The sequence below is a fragment of the Cannabis sativa genome, chromosome 8 (genome assembly GCF_029168945.1).
Source record: "Cannabis sativa cultivar Pink pepper isolate KNU-18-1 chromosome 8, ASM2916894v1, whole genome shotgun sequence".
NCBI lineage: Eukaryota > Viridiplantae > Streptophyta > Magnoliopsida > Rosales > Cannabaceae > Cannabis > Cannabis sativa.
The window spans coordinates 20,563,975-20,578,701 of record NC_083608.1 but is presented as its reverse complement, the minus strand read 5'-3'; the positions used below and the strand labels follow the sequence as shown (position 1 = coordinate 20,578,701).

Sequence of the window (14,727 nt, the reverse complement as noted above, 5' to 3'; positions counted from 1 at the left end):
TTTTAATCAAAATTTTTTCATGGTCATGTAAATTATGGTTATTTAAGACATCCTGTAAAATTTTAAGAAATTCGGAAAAGTTTAACATGCCGAAAAATACATTCAAACAGTGTGTTGCACGCGTGACTATTTTATTTTATACGCGTGTAAAATAGACTGTTTGAATATTGTTTTCTATACTGTAAATTATTTCGAATTTCTCAAAATTTTGTAAGATATCTTAAATAGTTATAACTAAAAAAAAAAATTAGACTAAAATTTGTTTTAGATGTCAAAACAAGTAGGGGGTGCATTAACACATTCCTATTAAGGGGTGCGTAGAATCATAATTTTAACGTTGGTTCCCTGATATTAGGGTTCAATTGTCATTCTTTCTACTGTCTCTGAACCCAAAGTCCCAATACTCAATCTAAATTGATGAACCTCAAACCGAGAAACCCTTTACTTTCGTTCCTAATCTCAAACCCCTCGTACGAACCCACCAAGCTTTATCTTCTTCCTCCCTATTTCCATCAATGGCGAGGCATATCCAAAGTTCGCCTCAAATGGGTCAAGAACAGAAGCCTTGACCACATAATCGACAAGGATACCGAACTCAAAGCCGCTTGTCTTCTCAAAGATGCCATTAAAAGGTCCCCCACCGGCTTCCTCACCGCCAAGTCCTTTACCGATTGGCAGAAGCTTCTAGGCCTCACCGTACCTGTTCTCCGGTTCATGCGAAGGTACCCAACAATCTTTCATGAATTTCCACACGCCCAATACTCAAATTTGCCTTGTTTTAAGTTAACGGACACTTCACTGTTGTTAGACTCACAAGAACAGAGTATACACCAAGCTCATGAAAACGACGCCGTTGAGAGGCTTTGTAGACTGCTTATGATGACCAAAACTAGAACTTTACCGCTTAAATCTTTGTATCCGATCAAATGGGATCTGGGTTTGCCTGATAATTTTGAGAAGTTAATGGTTCCTAAGTACCCAGATCTTTTTCGGTTCATTAAGGCCTCAAATGGGTTGAATTGCTTGAGGCTTTTGCAATGGCGTGATGATTTAGCTGTTTCAGCATTGGAAATGAGTAAGGAGAATAGTGAAGTGGGGGATGAGTATAGGCAATTTAAGAGAGGTCAAACGACATTGTCGTTTCCCATGAGTTTTCCAAGGGGTTATGGAGCTCAGAAGAAGGTTAGAGAGTGGATGGAGGAGTTTCAGAAATTACCATACATTTCTCCTTATGAGGATTCCAAGAATATTGATCCCAATAGTGATTTAATGGAGAAAAGAGTTGTTGGGCTTCTACATGAGATTTTGAGCGTGACTCTTCACAAAAAGACAAAGAGGAACTATTTGAGAAGCATGAGAGAGGAGTTAAATCTTCCTCATAAGTTTACAAGAATCTTCACTAGGTACCCTGGGATTTTCTACTTGTCCTTGAAGTGCAAAACAACAACAGTTTCTCTTAGAGAAGGGTACCAAAGAGGGAAACTGGTGAACAAACATCCCTTGACTCGTGTTAGAGAGAAATTTTATCATGTTATGAGAACAGGTTTGCTTTATAGAGGCAAAGGTGAAATCCTTCTACCAAAAGTGGGTATTATGCTTGACAATGGGGAGACTGAAAGTGAGCTAGAAGAATCTGAAGAAGAGGAAGATGTTGATGTTGATGGTGAAGGTGAAGGTTCTGAGGACATTTCTGACTTTGAAGACTCTGACGAAGTTTAGTACTTCTTTCAGGGATACCAAGAAAGTTTTTTCCTCTTCATAATCATCAACTTTCCCAGATAATTTTTCCTATAAAAAGAAGTGACACTAGGTTGTTTCTATCAATTTAAGTATAAGACCTCAAAAAACTTAGTTTTGTTCTTACAGGCAATCTTGCTGATGATTCAGCTCAAGCTTTCCTTTCCACATACAGTGAATATTGTTAGATTTGTACGAGCTTACAACAATGATCGTCTTTTATTGCCAAGTTTCATGCTCCATTTGGTAAAGAGGCCCCGTTTTGACAGAATTTCTTGTGGAAGATCTGTTTCATGAGTTCACTTCTATTTCGGTCGCTTATATCACTCATTTTAACCATTAATGATTTTGGAATCGTTTCTGGTGCTTCTATGGAAATTTCAAGATGGAAACGGCAACTTTATTTATGCGTGAAAAAGAGACTACCTTGAAAATATGCGGTAAATTGTTACACAACATGCATTTTTCAGCATTTAAATGACCATCTATATTTTTACAAGTGGAAACCAACCACTCAATCTATCAAGACCACATGTCAATTTGTAGAATTCTTTATCTTTATTTATTTCGGTTGTTGCTTCTAAGATTTCATTTGATCTCGTTATGGGGAAGGGAGTTCATTTCTTTGTTTCTTTATTTTGGGATCATCCCTCAATTTTTCGTTAGGATTTAGATATAGGAAATCAATTTTCTCTTGGGGCTTTTGTGTTACTCATATTGTGGTATAGTTTCTCCAAATGAAAAAGTTTTCAAAAGTTGTTCTTAGAAAGTTAGGTGTTTCCAAGATGTTGTTCCCGGACAGCTAATTTGTCTATCCCAGAAGGAGTTTTATAGAATGATAGTTGAGTCTAGAAGGAAGTTCCTGGATGACTATCATGTCCACTTCGGGTTCAGTCTTCAGAATAGTTAGCCCTCCTCCAGAAGAGTTTTGGACAGCTAGTTATTCTTCCTGGAAGATAGTTCCGGATAGTCGACTCTAGCTGGTTCTATCCTATTCGGAAGCCTCTTCAGCGAGTGTCTTTGGTCTGTGATCCTGAAAGCTCGTATATGTTCCCAGATGCACTAAGACGGATGATGACATGGAGATCTTGCTCATAAGAGAGTTTGTTAAGTTAGTTATTGTCTAACTAACTTAACAACTTCCATTGTTGCAGCCACAAACTTTAAGATCTTTATCCTAAGTCTATAAGTGCCACCTTGACTTGTCTTTTTCAACAGAGGATTCAGATTGAGATTGAGAGTTAGAGAGAGAAAGAGACTGAGAGGTAGAGACAGAGGTACTGAGAAAAGAAAGAGTTCGGGTATGGATTTTGTAAGAAGAATCTTCTATAGATGAAGAAGATTCTTGAGTAAGAGTGTGAGAGTTGAAACACTTTGAGAGAACTCAATAGAGAATATGTTTGTACTGTAATGTAGTTGTTCTTGCTCAATCAATAAAGAAGGTTCAGGGTGTTTCAGAACTTGAGTAGAGCCATAGATCACACCGATTTATCGGACGTGAACTAGTATATATTTTGGTATTGATTTCTTTTTTTTTTTTGTATATATTGTTTCTTGTTTTATCTACTCTGTTTGCTTTTGTTTTTTATCCGATTATTGTCTTTGATTTGTTAATTGTGTTTTCGCTAATTGTTTGATTGTTTAAGTTTCATTGATTTGATTCTGCACTATTAGTCGTAATTTTTCCACACATATTTTTGTTGATAATTAGCTCACAAAACCAATTAATAGCAAAATGTTGCAGCATCCCTTTTTCAGCTTTCAATCTACTCCCGTACTTAAATGACAATTAAGTTAGTTAGCCTCCAATTCCAATTCAACTATCAGCACTCTCAAAGCCTATAAATAGACATAACAGCTCTACATCAAAATCATCTCAGCACCAAGTTTAGTTTCTCTCTCCCTTTCTCTCTTCTCCTAATTGTAATTTCTGTCGTAGAACTAGTGTGAGTAAAGGGGGGTTGTACGGGTTCCTTGTGTATCGGATCAAGGATACCCTAGGTAAGGCTATTGTAACTGGTGTGATGCACCATTGATGAGTGTAAAAGAGTTCCAAAAACTCTGGTTGTAATGTGCTAATAATCAATAAAGAATTCATTCTTGCTGCCATTGCATTTTCAGACAAGCTCTTCTGTTTTTATTCATTTTCTGGTGTAAAGTTTTAATTCTGATCTAAAGTTTGAATTTTTTATTCTTATGAGCTGTTATTAATCATAACAACTAGTTTAATGTGAATCTAATTCACATCAAATGGTATCAAAGCACAGGTTCTAGTTGAAGGCTTCAAGATCTGCTTTCAAAGTCTTCAAAAACTACATTCAAACTTTCAAGAATTAGATTCAACTTCCAAGAACCAAGTTTGTAATGGCTACTATAAAATTTGAGGTAGACAAATTCAATGGCTCGAATGACTTTAACTTGTGGAGAATAAAGATGAAATCTTTTTTGGTTCATTCAGGGATCTCAGAGGCATTAGATAATGAAGCTATGATGAATCTCATAGAGGACAAGAAGAAGAAAACTGGGATAAGACAAAGGCACACAGTGTTATTCTTCTAAGTCTTGATGATGAAGTGTTGAGAGAGGTTTCTAATGTCGAAAAGGAAATTGATATGTGGAAAAAGTTGTCATCAATCTACATGAAGAAGTCTCTAGTAAACAAGTTGTATGTCAAGAAAAGTCTATACACACTTCGGATGGATGAAACCAGAGAACTCAAAAAACATCTTGATGAGTTTAAAAGAATCATCCTTGATCTCAATAATCTTGGAGTCAAGATTGAGGATGAAGACCAAGTAATCATGTTGCTCAGCTCTTTGCTAAAGATGTATGAGCATTTTGTGGACACAATTCTGTATGGCAAAGATTTAAAAGAAAGGTGATGAAAGAGGGGAGAGCAATGGAGAAGGATTATTGATTATCAAAGGAAAGTACCACAAGAAAGAATACAAGGGAAACAAAAATTCAAATGGGTACAAGAATCAATCTAAGCCAAACACTAGGAACTCTACAGGGGTTCAAATTCCAAAGGAAATTCAGGAAAAAAATATTATTACTACAAGAAAGAAGGGAACTTCAGAGATGAATGTTTGGCATTGAAGGCTAAGTTGAGAAGAGACAACAATCAAGGCAAGAACAAGAACCAAGGTGAGGTTTATGTTGCACATGGTTATGAATCTACAGGAGTTCTTATTGCATCCAGTTCAGACACTCAAGTAGAAAATGGATCATGAATTTAGGGTGCTCATTTCATATGACACCAAATAAGAATTTGTTGAGTTCTCTTACAGAAGAACACAATAGTACTGTGTTACTAGGCAACAACAAAATGTGCATCATCAAAGGGATTGGTACTGTCAGGATTAAGACTCATGATGGACAAATCAGAACCCTACACCAGGTCTGATTTGTCCTAGAACTTAAGAGAAATTTGTTATCCATAGGCATGTTTACAAACTTGGATACAAAGTATATGTGGATGATGGTGTGATGAGAAGAAGACAAGGGTCACAGGTCTTGATGCAAGGAAAGTCGAGTATTGGTTTGTACTTCTTGGATGGAGACACAGTAGTTGGATCTGTTGCACCAGCTATTAACACAGTAAGTGCAAATCAAACAAGACTATGGCACTTAAGATTAGCTCATGCAAGCTAAAGAGGGCTTGAAGAACTTAACAAACAGGGGTTGTTCAAGGATAAGTAGAAACAAAATCTAGAATTTTGTAAGGAATGTGTCTTAGGGAAGGCCTGTAGGATTAAATTTAGCAAAGGAGAACATACTACCACAAAAAGACTAGCCTATGTTCACTTATATCTATGTGGTCCATCTAGAATTCCCACTATGGGTAGAGCCTACTATTTCATGAGCATAGAGGATGATTTTAGAGGGAAGGTATGGGTGCATCTGTTGAAAAATAAGAACCAAGCTGTCAACACTTTTCTAGAATGGAGGAAGCTGTTGGAGAATCAAACAGGGAACAAGCTCAAAGTTCTAAGAACAGACAATGGGCTTGAATTCTGTTTAGATGAATTCAAACTATTTTGTGCCAAAGAAGGGCTTTTGAGACATAAGACAGTGATTAAGACTCCCCAACAAAATGGCTTGGCTGAAAGAATGAACAAAACACTACTTGAGAGAGTGAGATGCTTGCTCGTATGTGCTGATTTGATAAGAAAAATCTGGGGAGAAGCACTTAACACATCATGTTACTTGATCAACAGATGTCCTTCTGTTGCAAATCAATTCATGACACCTCGGGAACTTTGGATAGGTAAGCCTCCAAAATTTGACCATTTGAGAGTTTTTGAATGCGCTACTTATGTGCATATCTGACAAGATAAACTACAGCCTAGGGAACATAAATGCATGTTTCTTGGATACCTTAAAGGGGTCAAGGATCACAAGGTCTGATGTCTTGAAGGACACAGAAAATGCATGATTAGCAGAGATGTGACTTTTAAGGAAGATGAGATGCCTATGAAAACAAAAACCACATCTGGAGACAATGAATCTAATTAGAAAGAGAATGTTAAGTTTAAGGTGGATCAAGCAGAAATGTCAATGCGTAGAGAATTAAATGAAAATGAGTCAGCTGAGGAAGATGAGGCACAAGACATCCTCAACAACTATCAGTTAGCTAGAGACAGAGAAAGGAGGGAGATCAGACCCCCAACAAGATTTGGCTATGCTGATTTTATTACTTATGCACTAGCTGTTAATGAAGACATTAATAGCTCAGAGCCAGCCTGCTATCAAAAAAAAAATAATAAGTGGAAAAAATGTTGCAGCATGGCTGCAAGCAATAGAAGAAGAGAAAGTTTCCTTGTTAAAGAACAAGACATGGATCAGGGTTAAGAGACCAGATGGACAGAAGTTGATATCCTACAAATGGATTTTCAGACAAAAGGAAGGCATTCTTGGAATTGAGGGAGCAAGGTACAAGGCAAGACTAGTTGCCAAGGGATTCACACATAAAGAAGGCGTGGATTTCAATGAAATTTGTTAACCAATGGTCAAGCAAACTTCAATAAGGGCAATGGTGGCTAAGGTTGCAAAAGTTTGATTTCGTAATAGACCAAATGGATGTAAGAACTGCTTTCTTACATGAGGAACTAGAACAGAAGGTGTACATGGAATTACTTAAAGGGTTTAAGAGTGGAAATCCAGATGAGGTGTGCATGCTCAAGAAATCACTATATGGCCTAAAGCAAGCTCTAAGGCAATGGAACATGAGATTTTACTATCATATGATCAAAATTGGATTCAACAAAAGTGATCATGATTGATGTGTTTATTTCAACAATCATATTTACTTGTTGTTGTATGTAGATGGTATTTTGATCATTGGAAAAGAAAGATCAAAAAGAAATAAGCTGAAGGTGAGACTGAGTAATGAGTTTGAGATGAAAGACCAGAGGCTGCCAAGAGAATTCTTGGAATTGACATCAAAAGGTCCAAACCAAACATAATAACCTTGTCTCATAAAGGTTACTTATAGAAGATGTTGTGCAAATTTGGCATGAACAAATGCAAGGAAGTCTCCACTCCACTTGCACAACATTTCATGCTCACTGCATCCCAGTCCCTAACCACTGAAGTAGAGAGGTACAAGATGAGTAAAATACCTTATGCAAGTTGTATGGGAAGCTTGATGTACTCAATGGTATGCACTAGACCTAATCTAGTTAATGCCATGAGTGTGGTTAGCAGATATATCTCAAATCCAAGATCTGAACATTAGGAAGCTTTGAAGTGGATCATGAGGTACATTAAAGGAACTTTGAACACTGGTCTGATGTTCAACAATGAAAGCCAACACAAAGAAGAAGTTATTGGCTTTGTTGACTCAGATTTTACATCCAACATTGACACAAGGAGTTGTACATGGTATGTTTTTACAGTTCTAGGAGAGTGTGTTAGTTGAAAATCTAACCTACAGAAAATTGTGGTCCTATCCTCTATAGAGGCTGAGTATATGACTGCAAATGAAGTCATCAAGGAGGCACTATGGCTAAAGGGTTTGAGCAGTGAGTTGGAGTTCAATTCAGAAGACATATTAGCTCATTGTGATAATCAAATGCTTTGTACCTCATATTTTTCATAAAAGGTCAAAGTACATTGATATCAAATTACACTTCATCAGAGATGTAGTTCTCTCAAAGTAGGTTCAAGTGAGGAAGATATGTACTCGTGACAACCCTGCAGACATATTCACAAAGTGTGTTTGCAGAGACAAGTTTCATCACTATCTGAACCTACTAAGCATTCAAGATAAAACTTGAATCATACATTCATCACTAGTTTGTTTTACTAATTTAGTTGTTTATGTTGAGAATTAGCTCACAAAACCAGTTAATAGAAAAATTCTACGGCATCCCTCTGTACTTAAATGTCAGTTAAGTTAGTTGGCCTTCAATTCCAATCCAACTACCACAACTTTCAAAGCGTATAAATAGACATAACATCTCTACACCAAAACGATCTCAACACCAAGTTTAGTCTCTCTCTCTATCTGTCTAGAATTCTCTCTCCCTTTCTCTCTTCTCCCAATTGTAATTTATGTTTTAGAACTAGTGTGAGTGAAGGAGGCTTGTACAGGTCCCAATTTCAAGTCTTCTCATATTGATGACCTACATGGAAGTTGAAGAAATTGAACTCCATTAGTCCAAAGTTGAAATATGTTCATGTCTCTTGTCCAAAGAAACCCGCTACATTCGTCTTTGTGGAAGTGTAATAAAATGTATAACTTTTATGGTTATGGTGTTGGAGCTATTCTTTGCAACTCTAGTGGTGATGTGGTTGCTTCTATGTCCAAACCTATCATAGGATGCTTTAAATTTGAACTTATGGAAGCTACAGAAGTAATTCAGAAGCAAAACAAGTTCCGCACATCATTATTTGATATTCAAAATGTTGTATCTATACAGATATACTGAATATTGAGGCACATATTTTAGCCAAATTTGCTCTGACAATTCAACCATTACGTGCAAATACCTGAACTTTCTTCCGCCAAGACCATATTTACATAAAAACATTTGACAAAACAAGAGATCAAGATAAGTTCAAAAGTACTCGCATCAAACAACATCATAAATTAACTGGAAAATTTTGTAAAGTAACTTGTACAAACATAAAATGACCAAACGAACCATAACGGATAAATCTCCGAGCAAAAATAGAAGTAAAAAAAAAACATATGAAAATGATGTTTTCCAACTAAACTTGAGTTGTAACATAATCCAGGACAGAACAGAATACATTTAACTTATGCTTTTAGGGGAGGGTTTGGGTATGGGAAAACTATAAGAAATTTATAAAAAAAAAGCGTCAGCCTCATCTACAAACTATATATGTAGAATGTATTGTACCTAACTCTAACTGAGCTTTTCTGCTAAGTTGCCCGGGTTAGTAAGTGACAAGATATTTATCGGTCTCTCCCAGACATGTATGTTCACAAGGACAAAACACGCAAAAACCATCCCATAACCAAAATTGTTAGTAGTTCTTCACCATCAACCTGGCCCTACTATGACACCTCTGGTTACAGGCAAGGCCTTCCCTATGGTCCTTCCCACAGATTCGATATAGCATTCCCCACATCAGAATCAAGAAGATCACAACTAAACAGGTTGACAAAAAGAAAAACAAAAAGAAATTTCCATTGAATCTGAAAGAAGAAAAAATATATATTCTCTTGAGACAAAATTAGAGAAACCCTGTTGCAGGAGACTAATCCCAAGCACTGCTCACTCCTGGACCTCCATAACCTCCACCCCCACCATAACCACCGCCAGCTCCACCGCCACCACTATTACCTCCACCATAGTAATCCTGACCCCTATTGTAAGAACTGTCCCTCCTGAAATCACGACCACCAAAGCGACCTCCACCACGGCGATTTCTACCACCACCACCACCATAAGCCCTTGATGCATAACGAGTAAGCCAATCAGGCACTTCTTGGTTTGCTTCTTGCATCAAATCAGCAAGAGGCCTTGCCAATGATGCATTGTTCTCGTTGAAAAAAGCAGTTGCTAGACCTGATTTGCCAGCTCGGCCTGTTCGCCCTATCCGATGAACATAGTCATCAATGTCGTTAGGAAGATCAAAGTTTATAACATGAGAAACATGAGGAATATCAAGACCACGCGCTGCCACATCTGTCGCCACTAATATTGGTGTTTTCCCACTCTTAAAAGACTTCAATGCATATTCTCTTTCCTGCATATAAACATGTGGTTAAATGATCATAATAAAGTTTTATGGTAAAAAATTGCAGTCACTCCACTATTGCAGACGTTGGATGCATACAATATATATATTATAGGTGGAAGCATATACCATTTTCAATTTATAAAGAAAGACAGGCATTATGAGTGGGGAGCACGGCAAACTGAGTTATAGGTGGAAGGGTATATCATTTTCAGTTTATAAAGAAAGACGGGCATTATGAGTGGGGAGCACGGCAAACTAAGTTAGAAACTCCACAAGCCTCCTTTTATGTGCAATTTTGTGTTGTGTTAAATGTGTTCACACTTGCACCTACCCAAGTTCCAATCAAAACAATGTTACTTTTTTCTTTTGGTTCCATACAATCTTATTCTTCCATTCCATCAATTTTTTACAGATCCTCCTTTCATCCGGAAAAAAAGGAAATTTTGAGATCTTTCATGGATCCTTCTTTTCCAAAAATTGGTTATCTTTCCAGATGTGTTTCTTCCATTTCCAAAGATTATTTTTTTTCTCTTTTTCTTTTTTGCAGCAAGTAAATGTTTGCAATCCAGTTCTTTTCTAAATCTTATTTTAAGGTGTTTCAATGTAAATGTTCCTCAAAACACCAAATGACCTACTTAATACAATCTTAATTCTGTCATCTACTACAACCTAACCAATCTCGTTTTTTTTACTAACACCATAATAAAAAGTCATCAACCTTGCTGATTTGACTCACTTCACCATATAACATTTTATATCATATGAGTTGAAGAAAATTGAAATGTCAAACTGATTCATCCTTAAGCAATCTTTTAAGTATGTATTTCACAATATTCACATTCTATTCCCGAAATTGGATAGGTTAAATTAAAAAATATATATATAAAAACATATATTATATTCTCAGAGCACTACTTAAAACTAGCGTATAAAAAATGACAAATGACAAAAACAATTATCAAGCAATGCACACATTATCACAAACACCTCCAAGAAGAACTAAAAAAACTGTTAGATTTGAGAGGACCAACTTTAACTAACCTGTTGAGATCTATCACCATGAATACTTGTAGCAGGAAACCCAGAGCCAGTCAACCAGTATTCTAATGCGTCAGCTCCCTTCTTTGTCTCAACAAAAACTAAAGTCAAAGAGTTCTGCATTTCAAGGCACAATTATCAATAATAAAAGCTAATTTAGCCACACAAAAAATTATAAACAATAAGCAATTCATGATTTAAACATGTAAACTATGTCTCTGAAATTACCTTGCCATGGGTTCCATTTTCCTTCTGAGCATGCAGAAGGTCCATCAAATGACTTCTCTTATCAGCTTCATGAACAAATTCAACTCTTTGGACAATTAAATCAGTACTTGAACCAACTCTTCCAACAGCCAAAAATATATAATTTGAAAGAAAGTCAGCTGCCATTCTCTATAAAACAAGCAATGTTGAAATATTGTAAAGTTAGATGTTTGAAATTCCTCAAAACAGAAGTACTAGTAGTAGTACTATCAATGTTTGTTTGATCAAACTCTGAGTACATATCCTTTAAAAGGTAGCACCTGATCACACACATATAAAGCAGACGAGAATGCTAACACCACAAGTATCATCCAGTCACAAGAATAGATTACAGTACTAAAAACCAAATTTTTTAATTGTAAAATAAAGACAAACCTGTATCTCTTTAGGAAATGTAGCACTGAATAGCATTGTTTGACGCATGCCAGGTGGAGGCATGTCCATCTGCTCTACAATCTTTCTAATCTGAGGTTCAAAACCCATGTCTAACATCCGATCTGCCTCATCAAGAGCCAAATATTTGATCATCTGAAGTGACACTCTAGCTCTCTCAAGCAAATCTACCAATCTTCCAGGAGTTGCAACAAGAATATCAACTCCTCTCTCAAGCTCTCGCAACTGGAAAAATTAACAGAATTAACAATAAGTGATGCAAAGACTGATCAGTCAGCCAAAACAGCCCACACCCAAAATACATCTATATAATGAAAACAAACCATAATAAGTGGAAAATGCCACTTTTGTTATAACATAATGAGGGTTTTATTCCATTTTTCTGACTATTAAATCCACAACAGAGGAAGAAGAGGGAAGCAGTGGTATAAACTCCCATATGAATAAAATGACTGAGACGTTAACAATAATAAATTTATCATGCACCTGGAGTCAAATTTAAAAACATCTAAAAAGACTAATAAAGTTATCAGAAAATTAAGAACCTGTTGATTTATTGGTGCTCCTCCATAAGCAACAACAACCCTGACACCAGTTTGATATGAAAACTTTTTAGCTTCGTCATGTATCTGCAAGACAGATACAACAAAAATAGCAACTATATTAAGCAGCGAAAGAAAGACAGCTCTTATAGGAAAACCATTTTACACAATACAGCCTAAAGTATCAATTCTGAATCTCACCTGGCTAGATAACTCCCTTGTAGGGGAGAGAATAAGAGCAAAAGGAAAAGCAGTACGAGTTCCACGAGGCCTCTGAATATTAGACTCCCGCATGATTCCACTAATGATTGGGAAACAAAATGCAGCCGTCTTTCCAGATCCGGTCTGAGCACATGCCATTAAGTCTCGCCCAGCTAGAGAAATGGGAATTGCATGTCGTTGAACAGGAGTTGGCTTCACATACTTGCACCTCCGAATATTATTATTCAATGCATCCCCCAAATCTATTTCGGCAAAAGTATTCACAGGCGGTGGCACATTACCCCCACTTGTCTCCACTGGAATATCCTCATAAGCATCAAAGTTGATTCCTGTGTTCTCTTGCTCGGTAAAAGAAGGTTCTGCTGCATCATCTTCGGTTCCAAATGGATTTACCTCACGCTCCCTTCCACGGTCCCACCCGGACCCTCCTCTGCCTCTATTGCTGTTCCAGCCACCACCGGAACTATATCCAGGGCGCCCAACATCCTGCCGCGGACCACCGTTCCAGCGAGACCCAGTCGATGGTACACCATAGCCAGTGCCGGCTTGCGATGGAGCAGAATTTGAGACAGCAGGTGCATCAGATGAGGCTGGTCTGTTACGAAGATGTGGTGGAACATATGATGATCTTGAAGGACGAGAGGGAGCACTGTTATCAAATGAACCAGCAGCTGCACTCTCAGATTGAGAGTTAGCAACAGAATCAGCCCATGAAGTGCTCATCGCTACAAATACCCCTTCTTCTCCAAAACGATATGCTCGAACAATGTAAATGAAAAATCCTAATGCACTAAACACCCGAAAGCAAAAATCGAATCTTCAAAGGAAAATTATCTTGTTCCTATGCTCAATAACTTCAGTCGATCAAAACCCTGATTCAAACATTACAAGATTGCAATCAATCAATAAAGAAAAGGGAAGAAAAATAGTACAGTACATGCAAACTCTTAAAGAAAAATCAACCAAAGATCTTAAACATATTCCGCCAAAACCTAGAACTTGTTGATTTAACCACCAAAACAAAATCATGCACAAAAGTACAGCAAATCCTATAATAAAATAATTCAGAAAATTAAAAATCAAGCAACGCAAAATAAATAAATAAAAGGTACTCAGTTCCATAAACTAGATTGGATTGGAGATGTACATATATCGAGCATGCATTGAAATCGGCGTTTAAAAGAAATGCAAAGCATTATAAACATGCTTCAAACCCTAGTTTAGAGAAAGATAGAGGCAAAACCTTGAGATAAAATAAAATCCGTGAGCGTAGCAAGATAAATGGAAGATTAAAAACCCTAAAATTCAGCAAAAGCCTATCTTTTTTTCAGAAAGAAGGAGAAGCTGGATCGGACACGCAGAGTAGAAATCGGTTTGACCTACCACAACTAGATCTTCGTAATTTCCTTTTTCTCTCTCTATCTGAGATTATTGAAATTTTCTCTTCACAAAGTGTATATTTTCCTTTTACCTTTTTATTTTTTTCTCCTTAACCAAACGAGAGATGGAGAGAAAAAGAATGAAAGAAAATAATTTTTTGTAATGAAAATAAATAATAAATAAAGAAAATATCTGAAAAGCAACGGCGTACGTGAGAAGTTGGACGCTGCCGTCAATATTTTGGGTTGTTTGAAATTCCAATTAAAATCCACAACTTATGAAGAAGTTATTAGTGCTGGCGTATTCTCATTCGCCAATCTATGTTTAAAACGTTTATTTCTTGTTCTATGATTATTAAGTGTTAAGGTGGCGTTTGGTAACACTTTTTTAATCAATTTTTTGTTTTTAAAAGTAGAAAAGTGAAAATATTTTTTAAAAACATGTTCTATAAAACTGTTTTTACTTTTCAATTTTATAATTAGAAATCAAAATTTTAAAAACAAAAAAAAAAAATCACTTTCAATATTTTTTTAAACAGTTTTTTTTTAATTAATCTTTTGGATTACAACTAGACCCGGACCCAAATTCCCTCCTCACGGCCTTGGCGCTGAACCCGGCTTTTGACCCGAACCCGAATCCAACCCCGGATCTTGACCCAACTTAAATAAAATCAAAAAATAAAAATGAAAATGAACTTTACAGAACGCACTTTTGTTGTCTGTTTTTAAAATTGAAAAACAAAAGTGGTTAGAGAACGCATTTTTGTTTTTTAAAAATAAATTTTTTAAAAACAAAAATTTTACTTTCATTTTACGATTAAAAAATTAAAAAACAAAAGTGTTACCAAACGGCACCTTGTAAATTAAGATATAATTTTTAATTAATTTAGTTTATTAAATTTTTATTCAAAAAAAATTATTTTAATATACTA

The 14,727-nt window shown here is 36.3% G+C and overlaps 2 protein-coding genes across 3 annotated transcripts; one reads left to right on the top strand and one right to left on the bottom strand.

The window, feature by feature from the left end:
- The first annotated feature begins 341 nt into the window (after positions 1–341).
- Positions 342–3,197, top strand: LOC115699213 (protein WHAT'S THIS FACTOR 9, mitochondrial). The gene is made up of 2 exons (XM_030626508.2): positions 342–2,177; positions 2,523–3,197. Exon 1 carries the CDS (start codon positions 418–420, stop codon positions 1,717–1,719), a length of 1,302 nt encoding a protein of 433 aa, XP_030482368.1. The 5' UTR covers positions 342–417; the 3' UTR covers positions 1,720–2,177; positions 2,523–3,197.
- Positions 3,198–8,921: 5,724 nt separating this feature from the next.
- On the bottom strand, positions 8,922–14,047 carry LOC115699210 (DEAD-box ATP-dependent RNA helicase 37). 2 transcript variants are annotated; one of them, XM_030626503.2, is made up of 7 exons: positions 13,660–14,047; positions 12,396–13,288; positions 12,198–12,281; positions 11,635–11,877; positions 11,221–11,388; positions 10,996–11,109; positions 8,922–9,960 (listed from the first exon to the last, which is right to left on the bottom strand). In XM_030626503.2, exons 2-7 carry the CDS (start codon positions 13,137–13,139, stop codon positions 9,469–9,471), a joined length of 1,845 nt encoding a protein of 614 aa, XP_030482363.1. In that variant the 5' UTR covers positions 13,140–13,288; positions 13,660–14,047; the 3' UTR covers positions 8,922–9,468. The 2 variants fall into 2 exon arrangements, with proteins under 2 accessions (XP_030482363.1, XP_030482364.1); XM_030626504.2 differs by having other exon boundaries at positions 13,800–13,952.
- Positions 14,048–14,727: the final 680 nt, after the last annotated feature.

What these genes read in the sequence shown, in the direction of transcription:
- LOC115699213 (XM_030626508.2), top strand. Translation starts at nt 418, where the DNA reads ATGAACCTCAAACCGAGAAACCCTTTACTTTCGTTCCTAATCTCAAAC.
- LOC115699210 (XM_030626503.2), bottom strand. Translation starts at nt 13,139, where the DNA reads ATGAGCACTTCATGGGCTGATTCTGTTGCTAACTCTCAATCTGAGAGT. An exon ending in CAAGGGAGTTATCTAGCCAG is followed by an intron (nt 12,282 to 12,395) that starts GTGAGATTCAGA and finishes TCTGTCTTGCAG; the next exon opens with ATACATGACGAAGCTAAAAA. An exon ending in AAAATGGAACCCATGGCAAG is followed by an intron (nt 11,110 to 11,220) that starts GTAATTTCAGAG and finishes CTTGAAATGCAG; the next exon opens with AACTCTTTGACTTTAGTTTT.